At 42.3% G+C, this 23,674-nt stretch overlaps 1 protein-coding gene across 2 annotated transcripts in view; it reads right to left on the reverse strand.

Annotated features, from left to right (window-relative positions):
• Window positions 1–23,674, reverse strand: part of LOC135467815 (TBC1 domain family member 9B-like) — a 42,452-nt gene continuing 18,778 nt past the window's right edge. For both annotated transcript variants that reach the window (XM_064745680.1, XM_064745683.1), the window contains 13 exons: window positions 23,351–23,445; window positions 22,767–22,913; window positions 21,993–22,104; window positions 17,519–17,579; window positions 16,308–16,493; window positions 15,401–15,511; window positions 13,380–13,478; window positions 12,777–12,968; window positions 9,768–9,936; window positions 8,550–8,633; window positions 5,493–5,726; window positions 4,678–4,787; window positions 1–2,792 (listed from right to left, as the gene is read on the reverse strand). In XM_064745680.1, coding sequence (XP_064601750.1) covers window positions 2,154–2,792; window positions 4,678–4,787; window positions 5,493–5,726; window positions 8,550–8,633; window positions 9,768–9,936; window positions 12,777–12,968; window positions 13,380–13,478; window positions 15,401–15,511; window positions 16,308–16,493; window positions 17,519–17,579; window positions 21,993–22,104; window positions 22,767–22,913; window positions 23,351–23,445 — 2,239 coding nt within the window. In that variant the 3' untranslated portion in view covers window positions 1–2,153. The remainder of the gene's footprint in view (window positions 2,793–4,677; window positions 4,788–5,492; window positions 5,727–8,549; window positions 8,634–9,767; window positions 9,937–12,776; window positions 12,969–13,379; window positions 13,479–15,400; window positions 15,512–16,307; window positions 16,494–17,518; window positions 17,580–21,992; window positions 22,105–22,766; window positions 22,914–23,350; window positions 23,446–23,674) is intronic.

Raw genomic sequence — 23,674 nt, forward strand, 5'->3', positions numbered from 1 at the left:
TTGTAGGCCTGTCTGTATGCTTAGCTTGATGGAAGTATTCTCTGCATGGGAATACGTCTGGGACTTGTAGATCTGTCTGTATGCTAAGTTTTGAGTCCATGACACAAACTGTTTTGAGCCCGTGAGAGAGGATTCAGACTTTTTTGAACCCGTGACACAGGATTTCAGACAGTTGGGCCCATGACACAGGATTCAGACTGTTTTGAGCGCCTGACACAGGACTTCAGCCAATTTAACAAAGAGATAAACATACATGGCACAACTATATAATAGGTGTTAACCACCTGAACTTCAATGGACTGTATACACAACATTCAAATAAAATAAATCTGGTGAATGAGCTGGTTATTATGGTCATGCACGCATACTGGGAAAGGTACAAATTTCAAACTATTACATCCGAACTTCGGGCTGCAACTGTACACAAACCGCCTGTCCTATTTTCATTTTGTTCCAGGACACCTGCCATACTAAAGTATATAAACACGCACTGTACTTTGGTAACAACAAATGTTATTCCATCATGTAACAGTTTATCTCTAGGGTACAACATAATGAGGACCTCATATACTGAAATGCAGTGATCTATGAAGCGTGAACAGTGTATAATAAGAGTGCTATCACTTTGAATTCCCTGTGCACTATGGCTGGATACCTTTGTGAAATGTCACATAACAATATATGTATGAGGTGTCTTTACTACCACCCTGTTCTCTGTACAACCTATGATTACACATGATATGCTCCTGTATTCATACATCCCGGGATACACGTATAATGACTGCAGGAATCGACTGGCCTCTTGGAAATCCTAACAGCAGCAATAGAAGCTCCAGAATGTTGTCAACAATTAGCTATGCGTGTCTTTACATGTCCTTTCCAAAACTGATCACAGTTGAACATACGCTCTAGTATACTACTGTCACGTGTCACTTCTTGTATGCTGAGCACGGAAGGAAGCACAGTTCAGCTCTGGCAGTACAGGTACCTGTATATGACACTGACCGATAAATTACCTGCACAATACAATGACCACAACTGTTACCTTACTATCTGTGTCCAATGTGCATGAACAGACAACCTAGTCATTTGGAGGTGATTCTTCTCAACCGGTGTCAGTGAGTTGTAGTTACCCATGGAAACAAGCTTACAGACAGCAGCTCCAGGAAACAGCACACCTACTTGTGATCAAAGAAACCCATGAAAAATACTTCAAAGAAAAACACTGTTGAAAATGATGGTGATTTAAATACACACTATGGCTGCAATTTGATAAAACTTCATTATCAATTTAATCTAAAAATTTCTAGCCATACTGAAAAAAAAAATGAGTGAAAAATTTATAAATACAAGTATTATATAAACTACAAATTTGTTCACCCAAAAAAACACAATATGCGCTGACATGAATGTAAATGTAGGAAATTACCAGTCAATCTTCATGTAAGTACTGTTATCCTTTAGCGGACATATTTCATGAAAATATCTCAACACAAGATCCAGCTTTAAGCAATTTATGTATTTCATGATATGCAAACTAAATCTTTCAACCATTTCATCAAACTGTTTGATTAACAAAGTCCATTTTCATAGTAATGAACCATACGTTTTAAATCGTCCATCATCATATATCCATTATAATTCAAACACATACATGTATTTCTTGCTCACTTGATGCATGTACCTCCAATAAACAAATAATGACATCAGTGCTCTTTGTTCTATACAGTCAAAGGAGGTCCTCAAATCAGCTTTTGGCAAAAAACTGATAAGCTCACAATACAAAATTTAATACTTCAGCAGAGCAAAACTTATTATAGCAGCAAAAATAAGGTATTTATTATGTTACAGTTTGTGTTCAATCTTTGTCTCACATCTTTGTACATGATACAAGCAACAATGAACAAGTCCAGCCATCACCAACTAAATGTGAAACGTTTCACAAAACCTCCTCACCCTCTTGCTGGGATGTGTGTCAAAGATCTCGCCAACCGCAGTGGAACTCTTTCCACTTACATGGTGATACCTCAACTTCTTCACTATTATCAATAACTTTCCTTGTGGCTATGAGTCTAAAGCAGTATATACGATACAATACGTCAATCTACAGGATAAAATATAATGACTACCTCTAATTAGTTACAGAACTTGTCTTATTTCTCAGAGAATGAGGTGCTTGTCTGACGGGTGTAAAGTTTCTGACTCCTCATACGCTCTATCACAGCAATAATCTTCGCCTCTTTTTCAAAGAATCGCACAATTGGCTCCTCAATTAACATGGAGGCTAAATACTGCTCAAAAGTGACGGACCAGTCCACATCATACTTGGTCGAATTGCTGCTCCCTGACTCTGCCAAAGATGGCTGACTCAGGCTGGAGGGGATAGGATTGGAGAGATCCCCACCGCCAGCTCTGTCACTCGCCTCATTCGTCCCCTGGTCCCCAACACCATCTCCAGGCCCATCCTGCTCGCTGCTGTCTCCTGTCCCCTCGGCTTTAGTTGTTATGGCATCAGAATCTGCAGCAGTGCCCTCTATCTTCAGGCTCTTTTCCAGAGTGGAGGCAATTTGTGCGTCCACCTCTGTGATGCCGTCCAGCGAAAGCATGAGCTCTGATTCAGGTGTCCTGGGGTTCTCCTCTGACAGTTGTCTCATCATCTGGATCTTCTTTCCTGCCTCTCCGATCTCCTGAAGCAGCATACCCACTGTGGCGATGGAGTGATACAGCTGTTGCTCCTCGGGGTGGTCAGCAAACAGGTTATACAGCGTCTTCCACAGCTGGATAAACTGCTCCTGGGGTAAGACAGAGGAGACAAGTCAGTTATACTGCATAGAACATGGGGGAGGGGAGACCCACCCACCAGCCTGGGATGTGACAAGCACAGTAGTTTGGGATATGACAAGCACAATAGCTTGGGATGTGACAAACACATGAGTTTGGGATGTGACAAGCACCATAACATGGGATGTGAGAAGTACACTAGTTTGGAATATGACAAGCACACTAGCTTGGGATGTGACAAATGCAGTATTTAGGGATGTGACAAGCACACTAGCTTGGGATGTGACAAGCACAGTGGTTTGGAATGTGACAAGCACCCTAACATGGGATGTGAGAAGCACACGAGTTTGGAATATGACAAGCACACTAGCTTGGGATGTGACAAATGCAGTAGTTAGGGATGTAACAAGCACGCTAGCTTGGGATGTGACAAGCACAGTAGTTTGGGATGCGACAAGTGCAGTAGTTTGGGATGTGACAAACACAATAGCTTGGAATGTGACAAGCACAGTAGTTTGGGATGTTACAGGCACACTAGCTTGGGATGTGACAAGCACAGTAGTTTGGAATATGACAAGTACACTAGCTTGGGATGTGACAAATGCAGTAGTTAGGGATGTGACAAGCACACTAGTTTGGGATGTGACAAGCACAGTAGTTTGGGATGCGACAATAGCAGTAGTTTGGGATGTGACAAGAGCGGTAGTTTGGGATGTTATGAGCACACTAGCTTGGAATGTGACAAACACAGTAGTTTGGGATGTGAGAAGCACAGTGGTTTGGGATGTGACAAGCACCCTAACATGGGATGTGAGAAGTACACTAGTTTGGAATATGACAAGTACACTAGCTTGGGATGTGACAAATGCAGTAGTTAGGGATGTGACAAGCACACTAGCTTGGGACGTGACAAGCACAGTAGTTTGGGATGCGACAATAGCAGTAGTTTGGGATGTGACAAGAGCAGTAGTTTGGGATGTTATGAGCACACTAGCTTGGAATGTGACAAGCACAGTAGTTTGGGATGTTACAGGCACACTAGCTTGGGATGTGACAAGCACAGTAGTTTGGGATGTGACAAGTGCACTAGTTTGGGATGTGACAAGTGCAGTAGTTTGGGATGTTATAAGCACACTAACTTGGGATGTGAGAAGCAAAGTAGTCTGGGATGTTACAAGCGCACTAGCTTGGGATGTGAGAATCACACTAGTTTGGAATGTGACAAACACACTAAGCTGAGCAGTGAAAAAAACACAACTTGTCCCTCCATAACTTTGTACACAGCCCCATCTACTGGTTGTGATGATAACAAGCCAACTGGCTCCAGTGATCTCTTCACAAATCCAGCAAAGGGGCATTAAACACCAATCATACATTTACAATTTCTGGACATGAAAAAACTTTTCTTCAAAATTAATATGATGTCAATTAGTATCATGTGTAGGTAATTATAAAGTGCCATATCTTGGGTACTGCAGGTAAACTCTGATTGTTGTATAATGCCATACTCACCTGAAGCAATTTCTCATTTAATGCCATACTCACCTGAAGCAAATTTCTCATTTAATGCCATACTCACCTGAAACAATTTCTCATTTAATGCCATACTCACCTGAAGCAATTTCTCATTTAGTGCCATACTCACCTGAAGCAATTTCTCATTTAATGCCATACTCACCTGAAGCAATTTACCACTTAATGCCACACTCACCTGAAGCAATTCACCATTTAATGCCATACTCAAAACAATTTATCATTTATGCAGGTAACTAACGTACCCAAAGAAAACCACAAATTTTCAACCAGTTACAGTGGTGAATGTTTCTATTTGTGACATCTGTCCACATCCATATTTTGTAGATTTACTGAGATTTTGTAACCAATGTGTTTACTGACCTGGTTAAGTTTAGGAATGTTCAGGAACTCAGCTTTAGAATCTGACCTCTGTAACAGCAGCTCTGACCTCTTGAAACTGCCCATGGAGTGACCACTGGCCAAAAGGCTCTCTACATGAACAGGTCAAATATACACAAGGATCAGCATAGTAGGATCTGAACAAAAACAATCTTACCTTCGGCACATTTCACTTTGTCGCTTAAAACCAAACTTAAAAAATTAGCTGAACTTGAAAGAAACATAAAACTACAGCAGCAATGTAATATGGTAAATATATATGCATTTTGAAAATATAGCCCCTTCCTGTACTCTGAAGTTACTTACAAAACAAGCATGCAAGATTTATTTCCCCTTGCACTCATTCTTCACATCATTTGATTCATTTACTTATTTATTTATTTGATTGGTGTTTTATGGCATACTCAAGAATATTTCAGTTATACGATGGTGGCCAGCATTAATGTGGGAGAAAAGGGGCAGAGCCCGCGGGAATCTTCACATCATGAAATGATATATAACAAAGATATAAAACAAATACAATGTACACAAACGAGCAAAGGTGTAAGATTTATATCCCTTTGCACTCATTCTTCACATCATGAAATGATATATAACAAAGATATAAAACAAATACAATGTACACAAACGAGCAAACGTGTAAGATTTATATCCCTTTGCACTCATTCTTCGCATCATGAAATGATATATAACAAAGATATAAAACAAATACAATGTACACAAACGAGCAAACGTGTAAGATTTATATCCCTTTGCACTCATTCTTCATACTATGGTCATACAACTAATACACTAACCTTGTAAGGAGTCAGAAGGAGTGCCTGGGCTTGTTGTGTCTACACTGAGAGTCAACTCAGATTCCAAGCTGACACTCCCTACTAACTCTTGGGCACTATCTGCCACATTGTTGGTCAACTCAGGTGCACTCTGCTCTGTGCTTAGTTCCAGGGTTTTGGGGGGTGAGGAGGCTGGTCCATTCCCTTCTGTGGGGGGAATAGGTGGGGATATACCTGTACTAGGAAGTTCCAGGTCTGCAAAGTTACAACAGGACTACATATATTTATGATACTTTAGCCAAGTCTGGCCTGATACAATATGGACATATGTCTCAAAGCATTTCAGTGTAAAAATAAAACTGCAAAGCACCTTTGGTCGAGGTCCGCGTCATTTGTTGTTGTAGTTATCAATCCACACTATCAGTTTCCATCTAACTCCATGTTAAGCAATACGATTAACATCTATTTCTACACAAAAAATGATGTCAATTAAATGTTTCTACTCAGAAATTTATTTATTGTATCCATTCAAATCCATTGGCATACCATGGAAGGAGCATGTCTTGGTCTACAATTTGGTGTAAGTTTTACATTTGCAGCTCCCATAGTTCTCGACTTACAGGTCATTGAAATTACATAACAAAATTTTAGTTTTTTAACAATGTTTCAAAAAGTTACTAAGATAGGCAAAAAGTAAAAGCAGATTCGGAATCAGTGGCTCAAAATACACCATAATATGTTAAAAAAAAGTTGAACTTTCAAAACTAACTGTGACGTCACAACTTCGACCAATGGCGAGCTTCCAAAGTTTTACTGGAAGTCAACGATTTTCTCAAACTTATTGTAACTACCAATGGTCTACATATCTGCATATCAGATTTCAAAACAATCGGTTCAGTGGTTCTTGAGATGGTGTTTAAACGATTTCATATAAAACGCAATATGGCAGCCAAACCATGTGACATAAAAAAAATCAGTCTCCCTGGTGCACAACTTCAGCCATCGAGGAATAAGACGGTAAAATTTCAATTCAATCAGTCAAGTGGTCTAGGCTGTAGGTGGCACACAAAATCGAATAAATGATAATAATAACAATAATAACTAGAATGGATCTGCGAATAGCAGATCCTAGGCCGGGATCCCGGATCGGATTCATGACGTTTTCCCCAACCAATAATACACGGCTCTTGTAACAGCAAGTTTATGTAAATGTGCCGAATGTGATAAATCTGCCTTAGGAATTCTTTGAAAACGTGCATGTCCTGTGTTTGTTGACGTAGATCAAAGAGTTTTAGCACACATAGACTACATGTGTAACGCTTTGCACTCAGTGATTTTCAGCTTTACAGCTGTAACGGTTATCTCTCACCAGACCTCCAAATATGGTGAAAAATTGCGTTTTTTGGCTATTTGATGGCAATATGCGGAAAAACTGTACGTCGCCATCAAGAAATATTCCCAAATTCATGATCAGGACGTCAAACTACTTCCGGTAGCATGCTCACAATGTTCGTGTGTTCATCTTAGTCGCAAATGCATTTAAAATGCATCATATAACATGGGGACGTCAAAGTGCCAAACATAGCCAATCGGCCATTCGACAATTTTTCAAGACCTCCAACTCCCACATTTATTATGACAGTTCAACGATTTTCCGCACGCCTACTGCGCCTATATAGCCCTTAGCACTCAGTCATTTTCAGCTCCACAACTACAGCAGTTTTGTGTCACGTGACCTCCAAACACGGGCGAAAATTACACTTTTTCGCACTTTCATAGCAATTGGCGACAAAACCGTGCGTCGAAGAAAAAAAAATACCACACTCGTGATCAGAACATCAAACTACGCATAGCAGCCTACTTAAAATGTTAAAATTGACAACATTTTCATTGCCGTCCAAATTGGCTAAGCTGGGATCGAACTCTGACATGACTGACAGGCGTCAGTCATGTGAGTTGTAGATACATGTTGCTGTTGTAGATAGATCTCTACGCCTTCTAATAGAGTACTGGAGTTAGATGGGAACTGGAATCAATGTCATCCTACAACCGTTTCTGGAGATCACGGACAGTGTAACCAAAAGCATAAGGTCAAATACTACAAACCCAGTCCATTCCCCATCTAACTCCATGTTAAAGCAATGGGATTCCCATCTTTTTCTAAACAAAAAACGGTGTTGTTTTTTAAACGCTTGTAGCGAGAAAACTATTGATCGGAGCTCAAAACCGTTGACGAGTGATCGAAAGAGCGTGTCTTGAACTACAATTTCATGCAGGTTGCACATTTCTAGCTGCCATAGTTCTCGATTAAAACGCCATTGAAATTACGTAATTTTTTTAGTTTTTTGCTCATATCTCAAAAAGTTACACAGATATGCAAAAAATAAAACCAGATTCGGAATCAGCAGCTCGAGATACATCAGAATCCGTTGAGAACATTTGAACTTTGAGAACTTTTTGTGACGTCACAACTTCGACCAATGACGAACTTCCAGAGTTTTGACCAGAAGTGAACCATTTTCGCAAACTTTAAAGAACTCGTGACCTACTAGCTGCATATCAAATTTGAAAACAATCGGTTCAGTGGTTCTGGAGAAGAAGATTTTTAAAGATTTTACACAAAATCCAAAATGGCGGCCGAACCACGTGACATAGCAAAAAAGTGGAGAATTTGTCCCGAGATATTCACCGCCAGACAATGTGTGCAAAATTTGGGACCTGTATGTTGAACGGTGAAAAAGTTTCCTTGCTAACAAACTCTGTGAAAAAAAAAAATAATAATAAGAAAAAACAGAACGATTACAATAGGGATCCCGTTCCGGAAGAACGGGATCCCTAATAATAATCCTAACAATTTCAATGGGTGTCGTGCAGGACTACTTGCGTGGATCCCTAAATATACCTTGTAGCACAAAGTATATTAAAGCCTCTGAAATCCTCAGCACCATGTATCCATTCAGAATGTCACCAACCTTAATAGCCCAAACCGGAATGGATGTTTTACTGGATTTACTTTGTGTTAACCACACACTGTCTGAGGAATGTCTAACCATGGTGACTGTCTGTCTCATTACTAACCATCCTGTGGGTCAGTGCTGGAAGATTTCCCATCCTCATCATCATCGAAGAACTCTGCAGCCTCAACAGCATCTTCTGTTGCTTCTGTAATAGGAAGAGAATAACAAATGCGAGAGGACTACACACTGAGCTTTTGAATCAATTAATAGACTAACAAGCATTTTAAAAATATAACATCTTGCTTTGGAATTCCCAAGTAGCCATACAGGGATACACGTACATGTATTGGATGTAACATGTACAGTACATTCAGTGTACAGACAACTGTCACAAACCTTCTCCACCTTTACCTGACTTAGGTGTGTCCACTCTATCTAGGTCTGAGGGCAGCAGGGATGGAGGCTGGTGTAACATGTACAGTACATTCAGTGTACAGACAACTGTCACAAACCTTCTCCACCTTTACCTGACTTAGGTGTGTCCACTCTCTCTAGGTCTGAGGGCAGCAGGGATGGAGGCTGGTGTAACATGTACAGTACATTCAGTGTACAGACAACTGTCACAAACCTTCTCCACCTTTACCTGACTTAGGTGTGTCCACTCTCTCTAGGTCTGAGGGCAGCAGGGATGGAGGCTGGTGTAGCATGTACAGTACATTCAGTGTACAGACAACTGTCACAAACCTTCTCCACCTTTACCTGACTTAGGTGTGTCCACTCTCTCTAGGTCTGAGGGCAGCAGGGATGGAGGCTGGTGTAGCATGTACAGTACATTCAGTGTACAGACAACTGTCACAAACCTTCTCCACCTTTACCTGACTTAGGTGTGTCCACTCTCTCCAGGTCTAAGGGCAGCAGGGATGGAGGCTGGTGTAGCATGTACAGTACATTCAGTGTACAGACAACTGTCACAAACCTTCTCCACCTTTACCTGACTTAGGTGTGTCCACTCTCTCTAGGTCTGAGGGCAGCAGGGATGGAGGCTGGTGTAGCATGTACAGTACATTCAGTGTACAGACAACTGTCACAAACCTTCTCCACCTTTACCTGACTTAGGTGTGTCCACTCTCTCCAGGTCTAAGGGCAGCAGGGATGGAGGCTGGTGTAGCATGTACAGTACATTCAGTGTACAGACAACTGTCACAAACCTTCTCCACCTTTACCTGACTTAGGTGTGTCCACTCTCTCTAGGTCTGAGGGCAGCAGGGATGGAGGCTGGTGTAGCATGTACAGTACATTCAGTGTACAGACAACTGTCACAAACCTTCTCCACCTTTACCTGACTTGGGTGTGTCCACTCTCTCTAGGTCTGAGGGCAGCAGGGATGGAGGCTGGTGTAGCATGTACAATAGCTTCAGCTTCTGTGTCAGGCTAGCCTTACAAATGATCCCCATCAGGTAAGCAAACTCCTTAAAATTGATCATGTGGTCGTTATCCTCATCCAAAAACTGAAAACAAAGAAAAAACTAATGGTTACCTGACCTTTTTATCAGATTAAGTTACTGACAGGTACATGTAAAAGGGTAGTGTGGTCTTAGGGAGAATCCATTTCTGTCCATTCATGAAAAACCAACCAAAAATGCCGGACTTGATCTACACTAATCGGTTTTCCCACTAACACGATTAAGTTTTATACTCTATCTGCATACCTTTCTTTGCAGGGTCAAAGACACTAGTATGCTACACGAGATGATCATATTGATTCACGGACGTTGCTGTTTTTGGTGTAGTCGTACATCAGTTTCAGATTCACAGAGAAGAGTGTAGCACTTGTGGGGTGGGGCATCTACTGACACTAGGCCTACAACACTCACAAATCTGTGATGAAAACCTTACACATTTTCAGTCCATGAACCAAGAGAAAGTTGTCCGAAGAAACCATGTGTAAATTTCTGTCAGAATTTGTGACAGTATTTGCAGGTGTTAAAATTCTGTGCAGTGGAGCCCAGGTGTTTTGGTCTCTGTTCCAGCCGAGAGGACAAGATGATGTCAATATGATAAAAGGTCATGTGAGCAGACGAATGAGGCGGACAGGAATAAAGATTTCTCACAAAGTCCCAGTATTGTAACCTGTGTACAGTTTGATTGGTGTTTTATGCCATATTCCAGAATATTTCACGATTTCATATTTTATGACAGCCGGCACTATGGTAGAAGCAAACTGACCGAGCCCCGGGGACTTTTTGTTTTATGACACCGGTCAAATGTTTTCATTTTTGTTTCAAGGTTAAGAGCTGCAAACGTCGGAGTGAACATGATGATGTGTTTTATTAATTGCTTATAAAAATATACCGAGAGGGAACATATGTGCAGCAGATAGCTCTTAAGTTTGTTCAGCAAGTTTAAACCCACATGTCCTGATGAACTGTGCTCACATGCAATGTATACTCCCCACTTAGGTGCTACCATATGATTTTATTTAATACTTCACACTGCCCTTTATAGCTGGTGGTTTATATTTACATTCGACTTTCAAACGTGAAATTTGACTACGTAAAAGATGCAATGTACAAACCGTGTGCAAACCCAAATACAGCGGTAGCAAGTGGATTTAGACTCGGGATTACCTGTAGGCCTAATTTTATTTGTTGTGAATAACCATAAACCGAAATGCACTCCTTACTATGGCCCTGTTTTTTTCTTCGCTAAATACCTAAATACACTCGTTATTGGATTCTCTGGTTGTGTGACATTTATCAAGATTTTGCATGCGAAACACTTTGATCCAGTCCACTTTGAACAAGCCTAAATGTTATGGTGATGGGCAGGCACGTGTGACCCACGGGACTCTTTTTAACACCTGTCCGTACATATCTTATACATCTGTGTAGCAATCATGTTTATCAAGATAATGCAACACCCAGTCTTACTTAATCTTTGCTCTGTTTCTCAGAAAGCTGTCCATGTACATGTTGGCCTACATGCTGCTGTTGCTTTTGTAGCAGCAATCGGCGTGGATCAAGCCTAATACACCTGATACCCCCTCCCCTGAACCCCTTCCTCTCCCGCACACTCACCACTGTTATAAGCTCTCTCCTGCTGTCCATTTGTCTGTGTTGTTTAAGCCCACACAGACTACTTTTGAAGAAATCGCGAATGAGCCATTTCAAATGATCAGTTTTGGTTCGTTTTTCTTGAGGCTAAAACGAATGAAGCTTACACCATTCGTTTTTGTATTCAGGATTTCCATTCGTGAAAAGTGAAGAAAAACGAAGGCTATATGGGGACGCTCCCTTACTTAGTCTTCAGTACAGCATGTAAAACTATATCTGATGTTAACTACATAAATTAAAACGCAGGTGTATAATTCTGGCTTCCTCTGTCTATTACGGGAGGGGGCAAAGATGTAGTGATTTATAGGGGCCCTTGTGTTTCTAGAGCTACATGTAGGAGGCACAAGCTGCTAGTTCAAATCCAGGCTTTAACAGGGAATTTGTACATTCACCCTCTCTTACTGCTTGTCCACAGTGCTCTTCCATCAATATAGTGGTCCGCATCTGTGTGTCACATCTGGGAAAGTATGTCAGCACCTTGCCTAAGTTAGGTGGTTTATGCCAGCCCTCTAGTTTCTTACACCCTTAACCAATAGTTGTGAAGTCACTCTATTGTCAAACTGTAGTTTCTTTTTAAGTAAACTACAGATAGTGTACATTCTTATTCAGGCAAGTACAATACCACGGAGAACTTAGTGTAGAGACACCAAAAACAGCATTACATGGTGAAAAAATGTACAGCGCTATGTGGCCTGGACCAGTGTGCCACCCCAACCTTGCAAACCCATGCAAACCACTACCTGCCGTGCAGATGCCATAGCGTGTTCTACCGTGATGCTGTCCTGTTCAATTTCACGCATGTGTTCAAAGATCCAAGACACATGCATGCAGATATCCAACCCAATTTAACTGGGCCCCCAAAAGGTTGTAAATTCACGAACGTGTTAGACAATGGACAATAACAAAGTTTTCAGCCTTGTAAATATCTATAGTTCAAATCCACTGCATAAAATAGGACAACTGATGTCAAATGTTTACTCCAACAATCATTTCTGTAGTGTAGAAAGTCACTCACGTACATGAATATTGTTAATGACTGTCATTTAAGATGGAGAAAGCACTCATAACAGTACTTTCCCAACAGAACTTGGCGTTATCATGCCTCGTCGGTTCTTTTTTAAGAAAGTCCTGTTACTCATACTTTTTCTACTACATAAAAAGTGACTGAAATTGTATAGGTGACAAATTCTTTAGTCAGGGAACCAACAAAAAATGAAACAAACAATGTTTCTCACTCTGAAAGCCCTGAGGGAGAGGGTGTCAGCACAGTCTCCCCGTGCCCATGGGGACAGGCTTAGGAACATGGTACAGAACTGGTCCTGGTCCACTTTGTACTGCTCATAGTAGGGCCGTGACGGGTCATACTTATCCGGATCCGTTGGGGGAGGCTGGGAGGTCCGCCAGTAACATGACGTCAAGTACTCCTCCTGTGCAAACATACAAACCATGCATCAACCCGGAATCTAGCTGATATCTACAGGTACACTGCATACATGTGCTAGACGTGTATCATAGATGGTCAAAGATTGCCTGGTTCACATTACTGTTGTGGTTTTCAGATCAATTACACATGCGCCTTAAATGCGATTGTTGTCTAGTTTACACAGGGGGAGATCATCATGCTTCACATAGTATAAGTATGGTAAATGACACAACAATTCAAACATTTTATTAGAGGCCAATACACGTCATATCTTCTTTTTTTGGCAGTGAAACATTTTCCCAGTGTCATCCCACCTTTCAAACAACCTGAAAACACCTTCTTCGTAAGTTTGAGAAAACTCTCAGAATCACTGGCATACATAAGTGTTCACAAATCTGCAGACCAGGAACAGTACCTTGAAGACGACAAAGAGCTCTTCCAGCTCCTTCCCCTGTAACAGGGTCTCGGATGACACACTCCTCAAGATATTCTTTGTCATCACATCCTCAATATTCTACAACCAGACAGAATTCAGCATGAAGCACATCAAACTGTATGCAAGCGTCCAGACTAATCAATCATACAATACAAGTAGATCTACTTTACATGTTCAGTACATGAGTAAAAAACATGTAGGTGACTTAATAAATTTGTCAGGTCTATGGTGCAGGCACAAGGGATTCAACAAAACACATGTCATCATTGGAAGAGCTTAACAATGGGTATATTACCATGCATATGTATATATGATCTAACGACCAGTAAACGTGTACATGTACTCTAACCACAAGTACATGTACACTGCACATGTACATGTGGTCTAAAAACCAGTAAACGTGTACATGTACTCTAACCACAAGTACACTGCACATGTACACGTGTTCTAACAACCAGTAAATGCGTACATGTACTCTAGCCACAAGTACACTGCACATGTACATGTGGTCTAACAACCAGTAAATGTGTACATGTACTCTAACCACAAGTACACTGCACATGTACATGTGGTCCAACAACCAGTAAACGTGTACATGTACTCTAACCACAAGTACACTGCACATGTACATGTGGTATTACAACAGGTATAGACATGTACATCATGGTGGTGCCTTCATACTGTCCTATTTGTGAAATTTATCTACAGTACTTGCATCTTTTATGCGGGTTCACTCTATCATTTTGTTACAATACTGTACAGAACCTATATATGTACCTGAGCAACCTTTAGCCTGTGCCAGTCTCTTCTGTATCCACTCATTACAACACTACACCTGTATATACAGCCCATACCTGAACAACCCTTAAACTACACCAATACCCTCAGTATCCACTCAATACAATATTACACCTGTGTACAGAACCCATACTTGAATATTTGTACCAATGTTCTCTGTATCCGCTCATTACAATACTACACATGTATATAGAACCCATACCTGAACATCTGTACCAATGTCCTCTGTATCCACTCATTACAATACTACACCTGTGTATAGAACCCATACCTGAACATCTGTACCAATGTCCTCTGTGTCCACTCATTACAATACTACACCTGTACACAGAACCCATACCTGAACATCTGTACCAATGTCCTCTGTATCCACTCATTACAATACTACACCTGCACATAAAACCCATACCTGAACATTTGTACCAATGTCCTCTGTATCCACTCAATACAATATTACACCTGTGTATAGAACCCATACCTGAACGTTTGTACCAATGTCCTCTGTATCCACTCATTACAATACTACACCTGTACACAGAACCCATACCTGAACATTTGTACCAATGTCCTCTGTACCCACTCATTACAATACCACACCTGTGTATAGAACCCATACCTGAACATTTGTACCAATGTCCTCTGTATCCACTCATTACAATACTACACCTGTACACAGAACCCATACCTGAACATTTGTACCAATGTTCTCTGTATCCACTCATTACAATACTACACCTGTGTATAGAACCCATACCTGAACATTTGTACCAATGTCCTCTGTATCCACTCATTACAATACTACACCTGTACACAGAACCCATACCTGAACATTTGTACCAATGTTCTCTGTATCCACTCATTACAATACTACACCTGTGTATAGAACCCATACCTGAACATTTGTACCAATGTCCTCTGTATCCACTCATTACAATACTACACATGTACATAGAACCTATACCTGAACAACTCTCCGCCTGTACCAATGTTCTCTGTATCCACTCATTACAATACTACACGTGTATATAGAGTCCATACCTGAACAACCCTTTATATAGTCTGTACCAATGTTCTCTGCATCCATTCATTACAATATTACACCTGTATATAGAACCCATACCTGATCAACCCTTAATATAGACCAATGTTCTCTGCATCCATTCATTACAATACAATACTACACCTGAGTACATGACCCATACCTGAACAACCCTTAGTCTGTACTTCAGTCTCAGCTTGTCTATATCCTGGTTTGTGATGTGTCCAAACTTTGTGTAGCTCTCCTCAATCAGATCAGTCACATCTACGGTAGGCTGGAAGGAACAAAACACAAAATACTAACACATAAAGACAGGTCATGTGTTAATAAACACAACAGTACATAACAGCCTTCCAGTTTTAGATGATTATCTTTAAAAAATAGGTGTCAATATTGCAAATTGAGGGACAGTGCATTTCTAGGTCATCAGAAATTTGGTGACAGTTTCTTAAAAAGTTACAAGACAAGATACCCCTTTTCTGAGCTGTGGGTTATTGGAGAAGGAAGTGTGTAGGACCAGAGGCAAGGTGGAGTCTGTCGCACCATGTCACAGACTGTGTGACTCTTGTAGTGTGCGTGATAACATACCCCTTTTCTGGGCTGTGGGTTATTGGAGAAGGAAGAAGTGTGCAGGACCAGAGGCAAGGTGGAGTCTGTCGCACCATGTCACAGACTGTGTGACACCTGTAGTGTGCGTGATAACATACCCCTTTTCTGGGCTGTGGGTTATTGGAGAAGGAAGAAGTGTGCAGGACCAGAGGCATGGTAGAGTGTCTGTCGCACCATGTCACAGACTGTGTGACACCTGTAGTGTGCGTGATAACATACCCCTTTTCTGGGCTGTGGGTTATTGGAGAAGGAAGAAGTGTGCAGGACCAGAGGCATGGTGGAGTCTCTGTCGCACCATGTCACAGACTGTATGACACCTGTAGTGTGCGTGATAACATACCCCTTTTCTGGCCTGCGGGTTATTGGAGAAGGAAGAAGTGTGCAGGACCAGAGGCATGGTGGAGTCTCTGTCGCACCATGTCACAGACTGTGTGACACCTGTAGTGTGCGTGATAACATACCCCTTTTCTGGGCTGTGGGTTATTGGAGAAGGAAGAAGTGTGTAGGACCAGAGGCATGGTAGAGTCTCTATTCGTCACATTCTCCAGGTACTCTGCTAGGATCGTCATGGCCTCGCCGTCATCATTGCACTTCAACAGCTTCTCTTTCTTACTGTCCAGAATTGTCAGGGCAATTTGGAAGATAGCCTGTCGGTGCACAAAATATACATATATGTACATGTATACATACATATATCTAATCACAAGACAAACATCCTCATGTAAATAAATATTACATGTATCTACTTAAATGAATGGTGTTACAGCTGACTGTATACCTGATGATTCTCCAGGTACAGCTGATTTTGTCCTAGGTACCTGTAGGGTAATCCTGAACAGCTATCTGCAGATTGTATAATGTTCACTTCTAGAGTATAAACATACAAATGAACACTGTACTTGTATAACAGAGAAGCTGCTATACACACGTATATACAGTGTAGCCTCCATATAAGACGTCTCGATATAGCACGCAATCAGATATCACACGACGCAAATCTTGTCCTCCAAAAATCTGTGGTGTACTTTCATGTTAGAAGGCTAACATTTCCAATGACAACAGCTAAAACTGCAAATGAACTCCGGTTTTTCACCATGACTAAATGTATATATGTGTAAATAATGGGGCATCATTCGCTCCATTTGGAATGTGAGGTGTCTACTTCAAACCATGAGTCACTTCTGATATGAGCACACATGAATGAAGCGGATACCAAATGCATTGTCGTTTTTTTTATTTAAATATATAGTAGATGAAACTAAGTGAATTTGTGGAATGCATGCACCAAGTTCCGTTAATCAGTTCAGGCCTCTGACTACACAACACCAGACTAGATTCACACAATACAAGTATGACTCGCAGAACTGTGCGGAGATGTATTTGTTCCCTAGAACACTTGATGAAACCTTAGGTAACAAAAATCTCATGTGTTGATAGTAAAGTATACAATGAGAAAGCCTTTCACAAAAACACATCTTGCATCTATAACACTTTGTTCCAAAAATTTGAATGACAGACTGTAGGCTTATATACTGGATATCAAGGTCATTTTCTTATAGCGTGAGGTAGGCTATAACGTGCTCAGGAACCTGTTCCCTAAACCAGTGCGCTATAGTGAGGCGACACCGTTTGGCAGAATTTTACCCTGAGCGGATTTGGGAAAGGAAGTTACCTTAGCTCCATCGTAGAAGAACACATCAAGGATATTGACGGCACAGTTGAATGGCATCACACTGTAACAGATAGGGATTGAAATAAGTCACTAACACAACGGCATCACACCATAACAGACAGGGATGGCCTAGAATGAGTCACTTCCACAACGACATCACTCCGTAAAAGACAGGGATGGCAGAGAATGGGAGAATGAGTCACTTCCACAACTGCATCACTCCGTAAAAGACAGGGATGGCAGAGAATGGGAGAATGAGTCAAATACACAACGACATCACAGCGTAACAGACAGGGATGGCAGAGAATGGGAGAATGAGTCACTTATACAACTGCATCACACCGTAACAGACAGGGATGGCAGAGAATGGGAGAATGAGTCACTTACACAACGGCATCACACCGTAACAGACAGAGATGGCAGAGAATGGGAGAATGAGTCACTTACACAACGGCATCACACGGTAACAGACAGGGATGGCAGAGAATGGGAGAATGAGTCACTTACACAACGGCATCACACCGTAACAGACAGAGATGGCAGAGAATGGGAGAATGAGTCACTTACACAACGGCATCACACCGTAACAGACAGGGATGGCAGAGAATGGGAGAATGAGTCACTTACACAACGGCATCACACCGTAACAGACAGGGATGGCAGAGAATGGGAGAATGAGTCACTTACACAACGGCATCACACTGTAACAGACAGGGATGGCAGAGAATGGGAGAATGAGTCACTTACACAACGGCATCACACTGTAACAGACAGGGATGGCAGAGAATGGGAGAATGAGTCACTTACACAACGGCATCACACCGTAACAGACAGAGATGGCAGAGAATGGGAGAATGAGTCAATTACACAACGGCATCACACCGTAAAAGACAGGGATGGCAGAGAATGGGAGAATGAGTCACTTACACAACGGCATCACTCCGTAAAAGACAGGGATGGCAGAGAATGGGAGAATGAGTCAAATACACAACGACATCACAGCGTAACAGACAGGGATGGCAGAGAATGGGAGAATGAGTCACTTATACAACTGCATCACACCGTAACAGACAGGGATGGCAGAGAATGGGAGAATGAGTCACTTACACAACGGCATCACACCGTAACAGACAGAGATGGCAGAGAATGGGAGAATGAGTCACTTACACAACGGCATCACACCGTAACAGACAGGGATGGCAGAGAATGGGAGAATGAGTCACTTACACAACGGCATCACACCGTAACAGACAGAGATGGCAGAGAATGGGAGAATGAGTCACTTACACAATGGCATCACAACGTAACAGACAGGGATGGCAGAGAATGGGAGAATGAGTCAAATACACAATGGTATCACCCTGTAACAGACAGGGATGGCAGAGAATGGGAGAATGAGTCAATTACACAACGGCATCACCCTGTAACAGACAGAGATGGCAGAGAATGGGAGAATGAGTCACTTACACAACGGCATCACAACGTAACAGACAGGGATGGCAGAGAATGGGAGAATGAGTCAATTACACAACGGCATCACCCTGTAACAGACAGGGATGGCAGAGAATGGGAGAATGAGTCAAATACACAATGGTATCACCCTGTAACAGACAGGGATGGCAGAGAATGGGAGAATGAGTCACTAACACAACTGCATCACACTGTAACAGACAGGGATGGCAGAGAATGGGATGGGAGAATGAGTCACTTACACAACGGCATCACATTGTAACAGACAGGGATGGCAGAGAATGGGAGAATGAGTCAATTACACAACGGTATCATCCTGTAACAGACAGGGATAGCAGAGAATGGGAGAATGAGTCACTTACACAACGGCATCACATTGTAACAGACAGAGATGGCAGAGAATGGGAGAATGAGTCACTTACACAACGGCATCACACCATAACAGACAGGGATGGCAGAGAATGGGAGAATGAGTCACTTACACAACGGCATCACACCGTAACAGACAGAGATGGGAGAGAATGGGAAATGATTCACTTACACAACAGCATCACAACGTGACAGACAGGGATGGCAGAGAATGGGAGAATGAGTCACTTACACAACGGCATCACACCGTAACAGACAGGGATGGCAGAGAATGGGATGGGAGAATGAGTCACTTACACAATGGCATCACCCTGTAACAGACAGGGATGGCAGAGAATGGGAGAATGAGTCACTTACACAACAGCATCACACCGTAACAGACAGGGATGGCAGAGAATGGGAGAATGAGTCACTAACACAATGGCATCACCCTGTAACAGACAGGGATGGCAGAGAATGGGAGAATGAGTCAATTACACAACGGCATCACACCGTAACAGACAGGGATGGCAGAGAATGGGAGAATGAGTCACTTACACAACGGCATCACATTGTAAAAGACAGGGATGGCAGAGAATGGGAGAATGAGTCAATTACACAACGGCATCACACCGTAACAGACAGGGATGGCAGAGAATGGGAGAATGAGTCAATTACACAACGGCATCACATTGTAAAAGACAGGGATGGCAGAGAATGGGAGAATGAGTCAATTACACAACGGCATCACCCTGTAACAGACAGAGATGGCAGAGAATGGGAGAATGAGTCAAATACACAACGACATCACAGCGTAACAGACAGGGATGGCAGAGAATGGGAGAATGAGTCAATTACACAACGGCATCACCCTGTAACAGACAGGGATGGCAGAGAATGGGAGAATGAGTCAAATACACAATGGTATCACCCTGTAACAGACAGGGATGGCAGAGAATGGGAGAATGAGTCACTAACACAACGGCATCACACTGTAACAGACAGGGATGGCAGAGAATGGGATGGGAGAATGAGTCACTTACACAACGGCATCACATTGTAACAGACAGGGATGGCAGAGAATGAGAGAATGAGTCAATTACACAACGGTATCATCCTGTAACAGACAGGGATAGCAGAGAATGGGAGAATGAGTCACTTACACAACGGCATCACATTGTAACAGACAGAGATGGCAGAGAATGGGAGAATGAGTCAAATACACAACGGCATCACACCATAACAGACAGGGATGGCAGAGAATGGGAGAATGAGTCACTTACACAACGGCATCACACCGTAACAGACAGAGATGGGAGAGAATGGGAAATGATTCACTTACACAACAGCATCACAACGTGACAGACAGGGATGGCAGAGAATGGGAGAATGAGTCACTTACACAACAGCATCACACCGTAACAGACAGGGATGGCAGAGAATGGGATGGGAGAATGAGTCACTTACACAATGGCATCACCCTGTAACAGACAGGGATGGCAGAGAATGGGAGAATGAGTCACTTACACAATAGCATCACACTGTAACAGACAGGGATGGCAGAGAATGGGAGAATGAGTCACTAACACAATGGCATCACCCTGTAACAGACAGGGATGGCCGAGAATGGGAGAATGAGTCACTTACACAACGTCATCACACAGTAACAGACAGGGATGGCAGAGAATGGGAGAATGAGTCTAACACACCATACAATCTATTATAGTTTCAGTTTGGATGGGTACCTGACAAACATCAAGACCAATGGTGGAGACCAGAGGTACCTGACAAACATCATGACCAATGGTGGAGACCATAGCTATCTGACAAACATCATGACCAGTGGTGGAGACCAGAGGTACCTGACAAAAGGTACTTGACAAACATCATGACCAATGGTGGAGACCAGAGGTACCTGACAAACATCAAGACCTGTGGTGGAGACCAGAGGTACCTGACAAACACCAAGATCTGTGGTGGATACCAGAGGTACCTGACAGACCTCATGATCAATGATGGAGTCCAGAGGTACCTGACAGACCTCATGACCAATGATGGAGACCAGGGGTACCTGACAAACATCATGACCTGTGGTGGAGACTAGACATACCTGACAAACATCATGACCTGTGGTGGAGACCAGAGGTACCTGACAGACATCATGACCAGTGGTGGAGACCAGAGGTACCTGACAAACATCATGACCTGTGGTGGAAACCAGAGGTACCTTACAAACATCATGACCTGTGGTGGAGACCAGAAGTACCTGACAAACATCATGACCGGTGGTGGAGACCAGAGGTACCTGACAGACATCATGACCAGTGGTGGAGACAAGAGGTACCTAACAGGCCTCATGACCGATGGTGGAGACCAGAGGTACCTGAAAAACATCATCACCTGTGGTGGAGACCAGAGGTCCCTTACACCTATCATGACCGGTGGTGAAGATCACAGGTACCTGACAGACCTCATGACCAGTGGTGGAGACCAGAGGTACCTGACTGAAATCATGACCAGTGATGGAGAACAGAGGTACCTGACAAACATCATGACCAATTCGTGGGCTGATCACCTGTGGTGTGAACAATGTGTAAACTAACAGAGTCAGCTACTGCATTGCAATGCTGTCAAAACAGACAACCATCTTTCTTACCTGAGAAATATGGTGAGGAACCAGGACAGTGATATCATACTCAGTAAACCCAGTGTCTCCAGCTTCTGAAACAGGCTGGGCAGGTTATCCTGTATCAGGTCTTCAAATACACCTGTCAACACAAACACACCTGTGTGTCAACACACCTTGATGTCAACACAAGTACACCCTGGAGTCAACATAAACACACACTGGTGTCAATACAAACACACTTGTATGTCAACACAAACCCACCTGCATGTCAACACAAACCCACCTGCATGTCAACACAAATCCATCTGCATGCCAACACAAACACACCTGCATGTCAACACAAACGTACCTCTCTGTCAACACACCTTTATGACAACACAAACACACCTCTGTGTCAACACAAACATGCCTCTGTGTCAACACAAACATGCCTGCATGTCAATTCAAACACGCAAGTTTGTCTGTAAACTCAATCACCTGCATGTCAACACACCTGTGTGTCAACAGACACACTTGTATGTCAACACAAACACACCTGTATGTCACCACAAACATACCTGTATGTCAAAACAGGCACTTGTGCATTGTATGTCAACACAAACACACTTGTATGTCAACACAATCCCCTGTATATCAACACACTTGTATGTCACCACAAGCACACCTGCATGTCAAAACAAACACACCTGTATGTCAACACAATCACTTGTATTCTATCAAGACATGGAAAAAATTCGGCCTTCATTTGTCAAACGTTGTCTTTAATCACTTGATCAAGTAATGAGCCACAAACAGCTCTACCTTGGTCAATGAGAGCGCCCACTACTTTGGTGTTGTAGTAATCAGGGAGAAGTCGTTCACACAAGGCAGTCAACAACCAAAATGCATTCTCCTCATTTGCATATAGCAGCAGGACACTGGTGACAATGTTCATGGCTTGACAGTAGCCTGTGATCAGAAAGAAAATGAATAAGACATAACTACGGCCACATAATTCTGCTCAATATGCAACAACATTCATGTACAGGTATGTAACAAGTACTTTACAACCTGACTGACAAACCAGACACAACAAGACGTGTTCTGCTCTGGTTTCTCTCTGCCCCAAGGGCTGTGGAACCATTTCCTGCCTGTGAAAATGACTGCCCTCCAGGCTGAAGCCTTTAGAAACATTGGTATGGCCAGTATTCCACAATAATACTATGGCCTTACACAGGGTTGAACTTTTATATTCTGATACTACTAAACAGTTGGCCAATCCAATTTTCAGACAATTTTGTATGAGCAATTTCTAGTATAATATTACCAAAATAGTCAAAAATAATACTAAATACAAATGAAACCATTTGAGGAAATAGAGTGAGAGCAGAAATGTAATAGTTGACCTATATTGGGATTTCTCCAGGCATAGCTGGTAAGGACTCTCCTGAGGGCATCAATGCCTAGCTGAGACTGGAAGGCTGGGTGCTCAGGTAGGGATCTGATAAACACAACACAGGATCATTAAATCTCCTATTGAGGAGAAAACAAACAGGCAGTCAAATACCTGACCATTGTACAGTATATGCAGTGGTTGGAAGTAAGACCACGAGTAACAAATGAACATTTATAATCCAATTAGGACAAAAACATGGCCTTACCTGCATGTGCAGCATATTAAATAAAATTTTACAAGAAAGAACTTCTCCATGCTTGTTAATATAAGTCCA

This window comes from Liolophura sinensis, chromosome 6 (genome assembly GCF_032854445.1).
Source record: "Liolophura sinensis isolate JHLJ2023 chromosome 6, CUHK_Ljap_v2, whole genome shotgun sequence".
Lineage (NCBI taxonomy): Eukaryota > Metazoa > Mollusca > Polyplacophora > Chitonida > Chitonidae > Liolophura > Liolophura sinensis.